The sequence below is a fragment of the Schistocerca cancellata genome, chromosome 2 (assembly GCF_023864275.1).
Source record: "Schistocerca cancellata isolate TAMUIC-IGC-003103 chromosome 2, iqSchCanc2.1, whole genome shotgun sequence".
Classification (NCBI taxonomy): domain Eukaryota; kingdom Metazoa; phylum Arthropoda; class Insecta; order Orthoptera; family Acrididae; genus Schistocerca; species Schistocerca cancellata.
In genome coordinates, this window is record NC_064627.1 from 697,557,149 (window position 1) to 697,573,923 (window position 16,775).

The 16,775-nt window shown below is 38.2% G+C and overlaps 1 protein-coding gene across 1 annotated transcript in view; it reads right to left on the reverse strand.

Moving 5' to 3' along the window:
- Window positions 1-16,775, reverse strand: part of LOC126162473 (ATP-binding cassette sub-family C member 12-like) — a 516,794-nt gene that overhangs the window by 214,154 nt on the left and 285,865 nt on the right. Inside the window, exon 16 of the mRNA XM_049919007.1 lies at window positions 10,488-10,614. Coding sequence (XP_049774964.1) covers window positions 10,488-10,614 — 127 coding nt within the window. The remainder of the gene's footprint in view (window positions 1-10,487; window positions 10,615-16,775) is intronic.

The window sequence follows — 16,775 nt, forward strand, 5'->3', positions numbered from 1 at the left end:
GCAAAGATTTTCAAACAGAGAAAAATTTTCCCTAAATTCTCATTCAGAACATCTTCTATTATCCGCAGTCTATTATTTGGTTCTTGTTGATCATTACCAAAGAAAGCAGCAATGTAAGTAACAACAAATAGCAGTCTCTTGCCATTATTTCTCTAATGAGAAGATTCCTCGCCTTTTTTTTTTTTTTTTTTGGAAGCGGCAGTAGGGCGCACAAAAGTAAGCCATGCCGCGAGCGGCACGAAGACAGGTCATAAACACTGATTATCAGAATGCGACAAACAATGCATGACACTGACACAGTACAATAATGCAGTTTCAGCTTCGAGTGATGTAAACACCTGTAACAAATAGAACGGCACTTATCAGATCAAAGAAAAATAAGCAATCAATTCAAACCAGACGAAGCACATGAAAAAGGAAGGGTACTCGTATAAATACGGATGGAGCACCTGATGCATAGCAATGACTACCTGGTAAAGCTTAACTGCTAAGCTTACGACTCGAACCAAACTACTGTAGCTGTATCATCATTCATTTGACCTAAATTGTGTCTCATATTACAGTGGACCAACTTTGTTTCGATTTGGGAGGTGTGGCCTAAAACTTTTCTCTCTCCTTGAATTTTGAGTCTCAAATTTCAGGTGTGGCTTAGATTCGAGCAAATTTTTTTTCCTTGATTTTGAGTCTCATTTTTCAGGTGCGGCTTAGATTCGAGTGCGGCTTGGATTCGAATAAATACGGTACTACTGTATGGTCACAAACATCACCTATCCCATGAAAGACTGGGCTACCTGTGAAACCAGTCATGTGATCTACAAGCTAAGCTGCAACCACGGTGCTGCATTCTATGTGGGCATGACAACCAAAAAGCTGTCTGTCCACATGAATGGCCACCGGCAAACTGTGGCCAAGAAACAAGTGGACCACCCTGTTGCTGAGCACACATGCCAAACATGCCGTCCTTCATTCCAATGATTGCTCCTCAGCCTGTGCCGTATGGATTCTTCCCACCAACACCAGCTTTTCTGAATTGCACAGATGGGAACTTTCCCTGCAATGCATACTACATTCCTATAAACCTCTGCCTCATCATTCATTAGTCACTGTCCTCACCCATTCAGCTCTTTTCCTGTTCCCATTCCAGCACTACACAGCCATAATTCCACCATCAAACCCAGTCTTTTTACTTCTCTCCTTTTCCACTGCTTGCCCCGCCCCCTCTTCCTACCTAACCGCTGCCCATCGTCTAACTTGCAGAACTACACTGTTCACCACTCCTACTATACTCTCCCTCCCAAACCCTCTCCCTGCCCCAGCATTCTCCTTACCCCCACCCAGTTGCCATTCTCATCATGCACTTATGCTGCTGCTTGCAATGTTGTTCCAGTTCCCTGAGATTGCAACCATGTGTCTCAGTTGCATTGGCATTTGCATGAGTGTGTGTGTGTGTGTGTGTGTGTGTGTGTGTGTGTGTGTGTGTGTGTCTGTTTGCCTGTTGTCTGTTTTTGATGAAGGCCTCACTGGCCGAAAGCTTTATTTATTTGTGACAGTCTTTTTGTTGTATCTATTTGCAACTCAGCATCTCCATTATTTGGTGAGTGGCAACTTTCCTTTTCATAATATTGCTAGTACAGATTAAGATATGCTAAATTGAAAATTTATGACAATGATGTTTTGATTATAATACATTTGTAGAAATTGTTATCAGGATGTTATAAAACATTTGAGAGTTTAATCATAAGGTTTACCCTCATATAATATGCATGTGACTGGGATAAAAAGATGAGAAATAAATATCATGGAAGTAATTTATCATTAAAGTGTGGTAGGACCACTCTTGTTCCCCATGTACTAAACAATCTAATGGGTATGGTTAGCACCAGTCTGCAACTGTTTGCCGATGACACTTTAGTGTATAGTAAAGTGTCAGCATTCAGTGCTTTATGAGGATACAGGTTGTCTTAGGCAGAGTCTCTATTTGTGTGGTGAATGACACCTTGCTCAAGACACAGAAAAATGCAAGCTAAATAAGATGTAATGTTCAAATACAGTACTAGTGGTCTGCTGTATGACAAAGTCACATCAATTATATATCATTGTGCAATGTGCAAAGTGATTTGAAATGGAATGTGCACAAAAGGCTGCTTGTAGGACTGCTGCTGACTTATTAGAATAATTCTATGAAAGTATAACTCATATAAGAGGAGACTGCATATAGAACACCTGTTAACCTCATTCTGAGTACTGCTTGAGTGTTTGGGATCTCTATCAGGTCAGTTTAAAGGAAAGCACTGAAGCAATTCAGAAGCGTGCTGCTAGATTAGTTAATAGTAGGTCTGATCAACACACAAGTACTGTGAAAATGTTCTATGAACTCAAACAGGAATCCCTGGAGGGAAGTCAATTTTCTTTTCTTGAAACACTATTTAGAAAGTTTAGAGAAGTGGAATCAACAACTAAATGCAGAATGGTCCTACTGCCACTAACATACATCTTGTGTTAGGACCACAAACACAAGAAAAGGCAAATTAGGGTTCCCATGGAAGCACACAGACAGTTGTTTTTCCCTTGCTCCATTTGCAAGTGGAACAGGAAAGTGAATTACTAGCAGTGGTGTGATATACATTATGCCATGCACTGTATGGTGGCTGATCATGTATGTATGAAAATGTGAATGACTTGAATTCTTTGTTAATATGTGGAACACTCTTGATACTGTATGACATGACTCACAACTTGTAACAAAGTGTCACTATGTGCTTGAGTGATAACAAATCATGAGTAACATTTTATTTTCGTAATTGGATGCTGTAGACTGTAAGAAAGCATGGAGTAGACAGAAATTGTAACATTATTCTCTTTCATAAAGTAGTTCTCAAACTTTTAACTGGCTGCTAAAATTATACAAACAGTCATTTAATGTTAGTCCTGACAAAGTGTCTCAGAGTCAGATTTCATCAACATTGAATAGCAACTGTTCTGCTTTCTAACAGGACCTAACAACAGCAACACAAGAAATTGTCTTCTTGTAGTTACTTCACACTATCCTCTGAATCTACTTCAAAATTCAGTTGTTTTCCAAAAAATATTTAAGTTTATTAAAACATACAGTAATAATTTTTGGTAACTGTGACCCACTGTAAATTATAACAATTTGGTATTTGGCCTATCAAATTGTCTATTTGAGTTACTTGCTCCCAGTACCTTGTTATTTATTTTAAATAGTAAATCAGGTACAATATTACACACATATTTCTGTCTTATAATCTAAGGTAGATTTCTGCTTGAATTCCTATCCAAAAAAGGTAATTTTCCATCTTTTTCAATTTGCATCAAAAACTTTGATAAATGGATGAAGACAGTTAAAATAATCTAGAAACCGATTAAGAGCTTCCATTCCATGTGGCCAAACATATCATCTGCGTATCTCCAAAAACATGTGGGTTGAATAGAAGAAGTCCTGAGTGCAATATCTTCAAAATATTCCATAAAAAGATTGGTGACAGTAGGAGAAAGAGGACTTCCCACAGCCACACTGTCAGTTTGTTAAAAAAATACATCATTAAATAAAAAGTATGTTGGTGTCAACACATGGCAACACAGCTCAGTAGTTTTATCATCCAAAAGTTGACCAATTAACAGGGACCATCACAGGAACCAGTGCCAGATACTAGTAAATCAGTTGCTTTTCTACCATTTGCTGGAAGTATTTCTTCAAAAATTTCTAGAATTCTCAGGAAATATGATATTAAAAGTGTTTTTCTGGCTTTGGCCAAGACTAGAGCCCTGTTTGGATCTGTTAAAGATGATTTGGTATTGAGAAAGCATGGAGTATATAAAATTCCCTGTCATTGTGGAAAGGCCTATACTGGACAGGCTATTCGCTCTGTTCATGACCAATGTGTGGAATATCAGCGTCACATACATTTGCTCCAGCCTGATAAATCTGCCGTCACCAAACATTGTCTCAACGAAGGGCATAACATGTCGTTTAATGACACACAAATTGTTGCTCCAGCTTCTCGTTACAGGGGTTGTGTACTCAAGGAATCCATCGAAATATGATTGTCTGATGATCATATTAATAGAGACAAAGGTTTTCCTTTATGCAAAATATGGAACCCTTTTTTATCTTATATAAAACAACAATGGTCTGGTTTTCAATCCACTACATTTTAATTTGTGATTTATTGCTTTTGCCAGTTTCTACTGCTGGTGGCACTGCAATTCTTCACTTCACAGGGGGCAGCTCTTACGCTTCTTGTGCAGGCATAGTGGCCTGGACCAGAGGATAAAGGAGCTGCCATCACTGATGTTCATTCAGTTCCAGTGTAACTGTATCTCAGCAATCGGATCTGAAGATGGCGGCCAGATGGATCGCTGAAATATCATGTACTGAAGACGATCATATACAGCAGCATACCTGGGAAGAGCATAATCACTTATGACGCCGGTTCAAAAGCTAGGCATTTTTTGTGATCAGTCTAAGGCCTTCAACTCTGTGAGTCATAGAATACTTATTGAGAAAGCATGCCACTATGGACTATGAGGGCAAATGGGCAACTGGCTCAAACCCTATCTGCAGGACAGACAACAGTTGGTAACAACATGCATGTAGGAGTGGTAGAGTCTGACTGGGGAGAAGCTATATATATACCTAAAAACAAAGATGATGTGACTTACCAAATGAAAGTGCTGGCAGGTCGACAGACACACAAACGAACACAAACATACACACAAAATTGAAGCTTTCGCAACAAACTGTTGCCTCATCAGGAAAAAGGGAAGGAGAGGGAAAGACGAAAGGATGTGGGTTTTAAGGGAGAGGGTAAGGAGTCATTCCAGTCCCGGAAGCGGAAAGACTTACCTTAGGGGGAAAAAAGGATGGGTATACACTCGCACACACACACACATATCCATCCACACATATACAGACACAAGCAGACATCTTTCAATATGTCTGCTTGTGTCTATATATGTGTGGATGGATATGTGTGTGTGTGTGAGTGTATACCCGTCCTTTTTTCCCCCTAAGGTAAGTCTTTCCGCTCCCGGGACTGGAATGACTCCTTACCCTCTCCCTTAAAACCCACATCCTTTCGTCTTTCCCTCTCCTTCCCTCTTTCCTGATGAGGCAACAGTTTGTTGCGAAAGCTTCAATTTTGTGTGTATGTTTGTGTTCGTTTGTGTGTCTGTCGACCTGCCAGCACTTTCATTTGGTAAGTCACATCATCTTTGTTTTTAGGTATATTTTTCCTACGTGGAATGTTTCCTTCATAATAGAAGGAAACATTCCACGTAAGAAAAAAAATATATCTAAAAACAAAGATGATGTGACTTACCAAACGAAAGCACTGGCACGTCGATAGACACACAAACATACACACAAAATTCTAGCTTTCACAACAAACTGTTGCCTCATCCATCCACACACATATATTGGTATATGTGCGGATGGATATGTGTGTTGCCTCGTCAGAAAAGAGGGAAGGAGAGGGAAAGATGAAAGGATTTGGGTTTTAAGGGAGAGGGGAAGGAGTCATTCCAATCCCGGGAGTGGAAAGACTTACCTTAGGGGGAAAAAAGGACGGGTATACACACGCACACACACACATATCCATCCACACATATACAGACACAAGCAGACATATACAGATGCAAAGAGTTTGGGCAGAGATGTCAGTCGAGGTGGAAGTGCAGAGGCAAAGTTGTTGTTGAATGACAGGTGAGGTATGAGTGGCAGCAACTTGAAATTAGCGGAGATTGAGGCCTGGTGGATAACGGGAAGAGAGGATATATTGCAGAGCAAGTTCCCATCTCCGGAGTTCGGATAGGTTGGTGTTAGTGGGAAGTATCCAGATAACCCGGACGGTGTAACACTGTGCCAAGATGTGCTGGCCGTGCACCAAGGCATGTTTAGCCACAGGGTGATCCTCATTACCAACAAACACTGTCTGCCTGTGTCCATTCATGCGAATGGACAGTTTGTTGCTGGTCATTCCCACATAGAATGCGTCACAGTGTAGGCAGGTCCGTTGGTAGATCATGTGGGTGCTTTCACACGTGGCTCTGCCTTTGATCGTGTACACCTTCCGGGTTACAGGACTGGAGTAGGTGGTGGTAGGAGGGTGCATGGGACAAGTTTTACACCGGGGGCAGTTACAAGGGTAGGAGCCAGAGGGTAGGGAAGGTGGTTTGGGGATTTCATAGGGATGAACTAAGAGGTTATGAAGGTTAGGTGGACGGCGGAAAGACCCTCTTGGTGGAGTGGGGAGGATTTCATGAAGGATGGATCTCACTTCAGGGCAGGATTTGAGGAAGCCGTATCCCTGCTGGAGAGCCACATTCAGAGTCTGATCCAGTCTCGGAAAGTATCCTGTCACAAGTGGGGCACTTTTGTGGTTTTTCTGTGGGAGGTTCTGGGTTTGAGAGGATGAGGAAGTGGCTCTGGTTATTTGCTTCTGTACCAGGTTGGGAGGGTAGTTGCGGGATGCGAAAGCTGTTGTCAGGTTGTTGGTGTAATGGTTCAGGGATTCCAAACTGGAGCAGATTCGTTTGCCAGTAGTTTCACTTTGTATTCACCTTCTCCTTTTTACCGTAATCCACTATACAATTTTATCCCGCCGATATATACTCAATAATATGTAATAATACGTAACCCACTTCCAAACCATAACCAAAAAAAATTTTTTTTTTCCACTTTCAACACTACCGCTGCTATAAAATCCACCATTTCTAGTTCACAAACAGTTCCTTTCAGCTATTAAACAACCTTTTTGGCTAATTTTAATAACTTTTGCTTTATTTCCATTTCCGTTTTTCTCACATCACCGATCATTTTTAGCAGCTTCCCACAGGTTTTAACGTCATTATTTCTTCATCAGACAATTGTTAGCCTCATTTCCATAATCTGCCCCCCCATACCACTCCTTTTAATACATCCTCACTTAGTTTTTTCGAAATTTTCCTGAATCTCTCCACCCTTTAACGTGTTTTGGCGGCAACACAACCACCTAACCTTTATGCACATCATTATCTACCTACACAAGTTCACCACAGGATCAACATAGCCCAGCTCTAACCAACCCTTTTTCGCCTTTTTTCACACCAGATCTCCATTTGCTTTCTACTTAACCTTTATCTCTCCCCATGTTGTTGTTGTTGTGGTCTTCAGTCCTGAGACTGGTTTGATGCAGCTCTCCATGCTACTCTATCCTGCGCAAGCTTCTTCATCTCCCAGTACCTACTGCAACCTACATCCTTCTGAATCTGCTTAGTGTATTCATTTCTTGGTCTCCCTCTACGATTTTTACCCTCCACGCTGCCCTCCAATGCTAAATTTGTGATCCCTTGATGCCTCAAAACATGTCCTACCAACCGATCCCTTCTTCTAGTCAAGTTGTGCCACAAACTTCTCTTCTCCCCAATCCTATTCAATACCTCCTCATTAGTTACGTGATCTACCCATCTTATCTTCAGCATTCTTCCGTAGCACCACATTTCAAAAGCTTCTATTCTCTTCTTGTCCATACTAGTTATCGTCCATGTTTCACTTCCATACATGGCTACACTCCATACAAATACTTTCAGAAATGACTTCCTGACACTTAAATCTATACTCGATGTTAACAAATTTCTCTTCTTCATAAACGATTTCCTTGCCATTGCCAGTCTACATTTTATATCCTCTCTACTTCGACAATCATCAGTTATTTTACTCCCTAAATAGCAAAACTCCTTTACTACTTTAAGTGTCTCATTTCCTAATCTAATTCCCTCTGCATCACCCGACTTAATTCGACTACATTCCATTATCCTTGTTTTACTTTTGTTGATGTTCATCTTATATCCTCCTTTCAAGACACTGTCCATTCCATTCAACTGTTCTTCCAAGTCCTTTGCTGTCACTGACAGAATTACAATGTCATCGGCGAACCTCAAAGTTTTTACTGCTTCTCCATGAATTTTAATACCTACTCCGAATATTTCTTTTGTTTCCTTTACTGCTCTCTCCCCATATATTTTTATATTTATTTTCATTTTCATTTCAGCCTCTTGGTACACTTTCCACCTTCTAGTACCATGTCACCCTCACAACACCTCCACAACGACCCCATTAAGTTTTATTTACATTCCCTCCGCAAACATGCCTTTGCCCTAGCCAGATTACACTCCCATATTTTATTTTCTCAGGCTTGTCTGACATTTGGCATCACCCCCAGTCTCTCCCATCTACTCAATCTCCCACTTCCAGCTCCACTCCCTCCAAAACCTCAAAATTCCAATCAACACAATCTGGAACCACAACACCCCAATTCAGTAGTTAACCTTTCCTCCAAACCTCTCTTCAGTACAGGTATTTTGTTCGTTCCAAGCAAGTGTCGATTCGTGATGTCATCAACCAGACACGAGTTGACTCTAATCTGAATCCGTTTTAGCAAACTAATAATTTCTCTCAGGCGATAAAATTTTATTGATTATGAAATACATGTTCTTGAAGTTTATTCAGAATCAGAAATGTTTAATTAGTAATTACATGCCGTAATTTATTTGTTTAATATAAAGGTGTTTTGAATGTTGTATGCATAAAAAAAGTGTGAATTTATGTGTGGCTTTTACTCTGAGATGAGTTATCACTAAGAGTGCTAAAAGTGTGTGTGTACAGTTCGCAGACCTATGTGGTGAATTTTGATCTTGACTTGAATGGGGAGTAAAACCAGTTTCATTTGAACTTTATGTGAGATAGCCACATCACATTATTACAAAACAGTTGTTTAGGCCATTAGGGAAAACTGAAACCTGCGTGCTTGATTTGAAATATGTTACACACCAGTGTGTGATCAAGCTGTCCAGTAAATTGGGTAGAATAGTTGCAAATGCATTTGGGCTTAATGCACAAAGTTTGAACTTAATTTTCAGACAAGTGCTGATTTTGGGAAAAAAAAAATTGAACCCAAAGTTTATTCAAAATATCAAGGTCCAGTTTTAATTGAGACATGTATCACCTTGTTGATTATGTTGCCTAGCAGCACTGTAAAGCAGCTTAATTAATTCATTAGAATGATTTGCGATGTAGTAAGGCCCTTTACACACACAAAATATTACATGAGGTTTCCTGACCGCATGAGAGTATGAGAGTGTTTTTCTTTCCATAAATGCCAATAAACCGGCAGTTTCAAAAGTTAAATTATTAACTGTTGTTTAACTTCACTGTTGTCCTACACCACTACAGAACTTGTTGTATCATGTCTCTTCACAAGAGTTCTCAAGAAACCAGGATAAACAACAAGAAGAAAAAGACTAAAGAAGAGGCATTGGCATTGGTATTATCTGATTTTCTTCCTCTTCCAAGTATTGCATTTTGTATGTCAACATCCATAGCCATTCATAATCCAACAGTTAATTTCAGTTTCCTCTAAGTAGTCTTTTTCAAACTAATTTGAATCTATTACAGTTTATCCCATGGCTGAGATTAATTTTCTCACACAGAGCACATACTCCTCCCCCCCCCCCCCCTCTCTCTCTCTCACTCTCTCACTCACTCACTCACTCACTCACTCACTCACTTACTCTCCCTTTCTTTTTTTCCTATAACTTTGATTGGAATTATAAAAATTCAACCAATACACAATTTAAAATGAAATTTCAGCACTTCTCCTTTTCTTCAATTCCTTGATTCTTTTTGTCACTTTTGATAAGAATTGCATGCCCTCATCTGTCTACAATGGCTGGCTGCAAACACTTCTCAATATTTGTAACTATGGGAAAGTAATTTATCACTAGCTCAAGCTTTTATTCCATTTCACACTATTTTAATTCAGTAATTTTTTTGTTATTCCTTGGCTGTGGACCATAGAATACCCTTCTAAAATGGCAATCACCTGTTTTTGATTCACATGTTTCTGCCAATCAAAGGTGTCTTCACAATTTTGCTCAACTTCTTTTTTTCATGGTTTATTTCATTTTGATCATGTAGCCAAATGTGAGCAACTATTTGGATTTATGTTACATTAGAAAGATTAACGTCAAAATATTTTACTGTGAGCTTTTTGGAAAGTTTGTCTGATCCAATAAACCAGACAGAAATAGATCCAAATGAATGCTGAGATAGTTTCCACTAACAGAGCTTCTCCTTCCCTCGATTATTATTAAGAGTTTTAAAATGAACTACATTCTTATACAGTACATTGTTGTTGCCATTATTCTTCTTGTTCTGATCTAAGGCTTAGTGGCCTTCACATGGTGATCCAACTGATTAAAAACAAAGTAACTAAAACTAAGTATTTTTGAATTACGCTTCATCATTACTTAAATTCAAAATATAGCTCACCCACTGCACACAAACACACACACACATACACACACACACACAAATATAAACATACTAACACAAAGATAACTTTTAGATATGTAGAGTTTGCCATTTATTTCCATTTAAATTTAACAGTTAGTGGGGAGCATGAACTGAACTATATATTTAATTTTACCGTTGTAAGTTTTGTGGCTATGAAGACAGTTTTTCCATTAAGGGCTGTCAAAATTGCTTTCTCAAACACAGTTCTTCGTGTATTTGGGTCCACCATTGTTAGAGGTTCATCTATGAGGTATATGTCCCTGTAAAAAAGTGGAGTTTGTGAAAGAAAACTTTCCAAAGACTGTTAACTGAAATAAATGTATACAGATTAGTCAGATTAAACTCAAAAGAAATTCACTCTGTGCAGCCACAAACAAATGACTATAGACTTCAGAGGTGATTGAATGGAGGGGATGCAATTGCCTTATGACTGTTATTGGTTATTACACACTTTCCATGTATTTAGCAAATTATGAAATAACATTAAAAAATATATTTATCCTTCAGACCAACAGATGCAGAAAATGGTGTAACTTTAGTCACACATGAATTATTGATTGTAGTATGCTGTTAATCAATATGAAAATAAAATGTATATATTTATCTATATTATAGCATATTTGCTTCTTGCTTTTCTTCTTTTATACACAAATATTAACAAAAACCCAGGACAATGAAAAATTAAATTTTATGTGATTTTTTAAAATGTCACTTCCTTCAATGTGATACATTTTATAAGGCAAATTTTCTAGAAAATAAAAATAAACATATTTCTGTTTCTGTGATGATACTGAATTACACATGATCAGCAGTTGTACTTCTGATTATCAAGGATATGCTGACAGCTGTTTTCTCACAGAATTTAGTTACTAAATGAATAGACATAATACAGTTTCATTCCTACAAGTGTCACCAAGTAAGATGGTACTGCAGCAGAGACAGGAGATTACAAGTTTAAATCTTGTTACAGCCATCTTATCTAAGTTTATTGAGGTTTACCCAAAGCATTTGAGATTAACCCTGCAGTGGTTTCATCAAAACTTTTACATACTCTTCTTTCCACATCCATATCACTCTGCTCTAGTGTTCGACTTTCTATGAATTTCACACTGATGGAAAAATAAAGTCCACCCTGCACTCTATTCCTTTTTTGTCTATGTTTTGTAATAAATATTTTATATTCCACCATACAGACGACATACAGAACCAAATATCCTCCTGATTTCTTAACGATCTTAGCTTACTCCAAGGTGCTCAACTTATTACAATACTTGACTATAAAACTCTCCTAATAGTTTTGTATGTGGCATTGAGACTGTTAACTGAGTCACTGGCTGTGTTTTGTAGTGAAATATTATGCAATTCAATACCTTATATCAGCTGTAAGTTAAAGAAGCAAATAAACAGTTACTGCTCTGGGGGGAAAAGCACTGTAAGGACCAGTTTCTGTTTGTGTCCTTTAGAGGTATGTTTCTACCTTATTTTTCATTTTATAATGGGTATACATGTGCAGCTTGACCAGTTTAAACTTGTGTCAAACAGAGGAGACTCTACTAAAGAGAAAAAAATTATTCTGTGTGAGGGGCAGATCTGATAAATGCAGAAATTTACAAAATTTGTGTTCTTTATTTTCATGGTAACCTGAGTGCAAAAAGACTTTTATGAATGGCTGACCAGAGAACTTAGTGAGGGAACATTCTAAGAATTAATGTGAGATCAAAGAAGAACAGTCAAATAGTAGATAGTACATGTCACAAGTTATATAATCTGTTAAGAAGTCACAAACTGTGTGCCTGTGAAGTTTTCTAATGCTGCACAATTTAGAAATATTGAGAATAAATGAAATTGGAAATGCTGTACTAAAAAGACAAATGTTAAGTGTTCACTATAAACTGCTATTTCATTACATTTTGAAATGCCCTTGATTTTTATAAAACCTCTTTGTAATTCATTTTGTTAGTGAATAGTTCATATCCTGTGAATAAATCATTCTTAAAAGAAACTGCGTTGGTCAATCCTAATAGTTCATAACAGATTATCGGCCAGGACCATGTCAAAATAAACAAACCATAATTTTAGTGAAGATTAAAGAAACCCAGTGTGTGACTGATAAGAAATTTTTTGCCAATTGAAATGCACAGTAGCAGTAACATTTCATAAAAACATGGGTACCAATGTGATTCTTAAGTTTCTCCCGGCGTATTTGATAATCAAAATATCCACGGGTGTACTGCCGGTTTACAGTGTCCAACGGGCACAGTATTTTGGTGATCATACATGTCGCCATCATCAGGTGAACTGACGCACTGAGCTCCTGTGAATGTGCCGGTATGGAGATCCGTACGCTATGGCTGCTCAGGGGTAACTGGCTTAAATTTAAATACCCTCCGCCCACGGCGCACTCCCTCCGCGCACTCCGGCGACATGTATGATCGCCGAAATATTGTGCCCGTTGGACACTGTAGACCGGCAGTACACCCGTGGATATTTTGATTATGGGTACCAATGGTGATTATAAAGTGAATATTGATGTACTTGTAGGACCTCAGAATTGGGATAACTGGAAATGGCACATCTCTATGCTGCTCTGCTCACATGATCTTGAAGATATTAATGGTACTTATGAATGTGTGGCGTTGCCATGGAATGAAAATATGAACAAAATGTGGCATATATAGAAGGACAAAAGGATGACTGAAATTACCAAGCCTGACAGAAAGTGCAATGTACACCAGATGCTGAACATGTTTTGGCATGAAATAATGCTAAAGAAATGTAGGACAAATTACATGTGCAACTTGAATGTAGCAGCATGAAAGGTTTAAATATGTTAACTGAACATCTTTTTTGGATTAAACACATAGAAAATGAAGATATTAGCACACTTGTAGTTATGCTGCCAAGAATTATTAATTTTTTAAGTCTGAATGATGAATTAATGAAATATGAAAAGAATACATTGTCTGAAAGTGTACTAAATTGTAGAATTTTTCCTAAGCTGAGAAAGGGAAATGATAATTTTAAAAATCTCTTGGACAATTTACCATCAGAAATCCAGAGTTTAAATTTACATATCGAAGAAAATCTGTTCTACTGAACTGCATGAAAAAGTGCAGTGGATCAACTGCAATTGTCATTTCTAACACAAAAAGGGGAATAAAATAACAGATATATGAAGATGTCAAATGTATGAGTGAAGCAAATATTTCTAAAACAACTAGGACACAGGAGGGAAGTGTCCACAGAAGACTCGTGACAGCAATAATGTTTAACAAAATGAGATGTTGAAAAGAAATATTGCTTCTACTCAAGCATAATTGGTGTGTCTGCTGGAAACTTCAGTGATCCAAAGAAATGGTATTGTGACAGTGGAGCTATGAAGATTATTAATCTGAATAACCAGCATTTTCGTTCTACAATGCATTTAATGTTCTATAAGTGATTTCACTGAGAAAACAAGATACTACTATGTGCATACAGTATTTAGCTAAAGAACTGCTGATACAAACATTAGGTGAAGCAGTGAATGATACACTGCTAGAATTGACAATATCTTATATGTGTCTGATGCAAATGTATCATATAACATTTGACTACACTGATTCAGAAGAAAGCCACTGGTGACACTGTTATCATCAAGTGAACTTAGTGACACCCTATGAAATACTCCAAGTGTACCACTTTTAGTCACCAAAATTAGCATAACATTAAGAACATCTTGAGCAAATTTGACATCAACATATATGACTGCAAGGGAGAATTTTGTGGCAGTTGTGTATTAGGAAAGATGTACAGAATACCAAACAACAAATAAACTGATCCACAGTTACTGACAAACTACTACAAGCAAATGTCAATGGACAACTGATAAGAGAGATGTATTTTCCAAAGATGCTTTCAATAAATTTAATGAACTTTTCTTCCTGAAACACAAAAAAATGAACTGTATGATGTACTTAAACAATTTGTACATGAAACTCAAACAAAACACTTTAGATGTGATGGAGGCAAGGAATTCAATAACAAAAATTTTAAGGAATTGCTCACGCATAAGGTAACAGAATTACTGATTCCTCCACCCTATACCCCTGAACAAAATGATGTGACTGAATGTGAAAATAATTCCTCAGGCTGTATGATGCTGAACCCAAGTAAACTATAGAAATGAATAGAGCAGTATATATCATAAACACAATCAAACAGTAGGAACACTGGATCACCTCATAATTTTTGGCCCATGCTGCTATGTTAATATAAACCAACATTTCTGTTGACAGATTGATGAAAAGGTTGTTACTGAACAATTTGTTCGATGTGTCAATGACAGGAACAGATATGGAGTCATTACCAAAGAAAACTAGTCCTGAGACATGAAGTCAAATTTAAAGCAGAAGTAGTCTACAGTTTTCATAGTGATCATGTTGAATCTGATATTTCTTGCCAAGATTCCTAGATCTGAAATGGTCAGATGTGGTACTCAAAGCAGAAGAAGACAAATGTCATAGGCAGTCTGGTCCTAGAGGAAGTCAAGTATCAAATGGCTGTAATAAGGAATCAACAGATTTCTTGAAATCAGAAGTTTCTGAATTTTCTGAAGAACATAGACTGGAGCACAGAAGACAACAACATATACAAGTCTGGATAGAAAGTGGTGAATTCTTGATGTTAACAAAAGTTGGTGCTGATAAACATAAAAATCACAGCTGTTCATCTGACGTATTTCAGTCAAATGAGAAGAAATAATAGATGTAAGCTATTGATGAAAAAAAACTGAATTGCTTAAGAGAAACAAGTGCCTCATGGACCATGGACCTCACCAAGATGGGACGATTTGAGTGACTCAGTGATAAAGACAGTTGTACAATAGATGCAACAAAAACAGATGGATATCTGTGGAGAGGCCAGACTAACTCGTTGTTCCTTTTCAGTATTTTCAGGGGTAGCTGTCAGGATGATTGACTGATATGGCCTTGTAATGTTAACCTACATGGCCTTGCTGGGCTGGCACTGCAAACAACAAAGGACAACAACAGCCATTATTTTATGAGGGCATACAGCTCTTCAATATGGTTAACACCTCAGCCATTCTCTATGAGCTAGGCTCAGCCAGGTCCAGTGCTTCATCATGCACAGTTTCTGGACTGAGTTGGGCTGCCTGGTGGTGTTGCATTACATACTCTATGAACAGCACTTGGGCCCATAGTCAACAACATTCAGGAGGCTCTACAAAATGTATCTAGAGTTGTATATCAGCTGCAATGGTCTCACTACCTAATGCAAGCATCACCTAACAGATATTGCTGGTGTTTTGTTGTGTGAAAAAATTGTTTATCAGGTAATAGACAGGTTGTTCAGATAGGAATAAACTTGTAGAAACATGCATTATCTTTGTCTTTGTACGATGAAGACACTGAAAGATTATTAAATGAAAATGGTAATAAGTAATGTAGGGACATCTTTTCAAGCAGTGGAGAAGGAAGCAAAGATGAGGACCTTAATGACAGTGATAAAATGGCAAAAGCAGCTTTAGAGAAGTGCTGACTGCTGATTTTGGTTCTACAAGAATATGCTCTGTTACCTGCAGAGGGGCAAGGAGAGGGTCAGAGGGTGTGTGTGTATAATGCTCATTGCATCCATGGTATTTTTGATAAAGCCATATGTACTCCGCAGGTCATTCTAAATGGCAAACATCTATGAAGCACAGCATTCATTTTCTGGGTACAGGCTTGATGAATCTGGGTTTCCTAAAGTGGGTGTGATGTAGTGTGTCACAGGGAGTGGGGATCTTGGCGTATGTACCCAGATTACAAGGATGCTATAAACCTCTATTAAAAATAAATAACAAAATAAACAGCAGTCTCAAGGTGTGCAGCACCAATGAGATGCATAGTTGCTGAGGCAGAATAGCTGCTAGTGGGCTACCTCTGGGGCACCTGCTGCACCTCTGTGTATGAGTTACTAAGGCAAGCAGATCTCTGTCTGGGTGGACTTATGCTACCCTACCTGTGTGTAGGATGCCTATGTGCCTATGGAGCCTATCAATTCTTCAAAATCCATGTCCAGTGGTTTGGCTATGCTGCTGGTGAATGCTCAAACCCAACCCATCAAGAAAACTCATGAGAGTAGTTCTCCTGAATACACACCTACCAAACAAGGAACAGTTACAGTACCAGGGGACAGAGATGTCAAAATGTTTTTGTTATTGTTAGAAATGAAAAGCATACCTTTGACAAGGTGTCACCATTCTACGTCACAGAAAGATCTTGATGGTATCACAACTGGCCTGAAGTCAGTAAAAATGGTACATTGTTGATTGAAATTGCCATTTGTGGAACTGGATTAAACTCTAAATTCCAGCCATGAAATAGTGTCATATGAAGGCCTTATAGATAGAAACCTCTTTGCGCTTCCAAAGGAATGA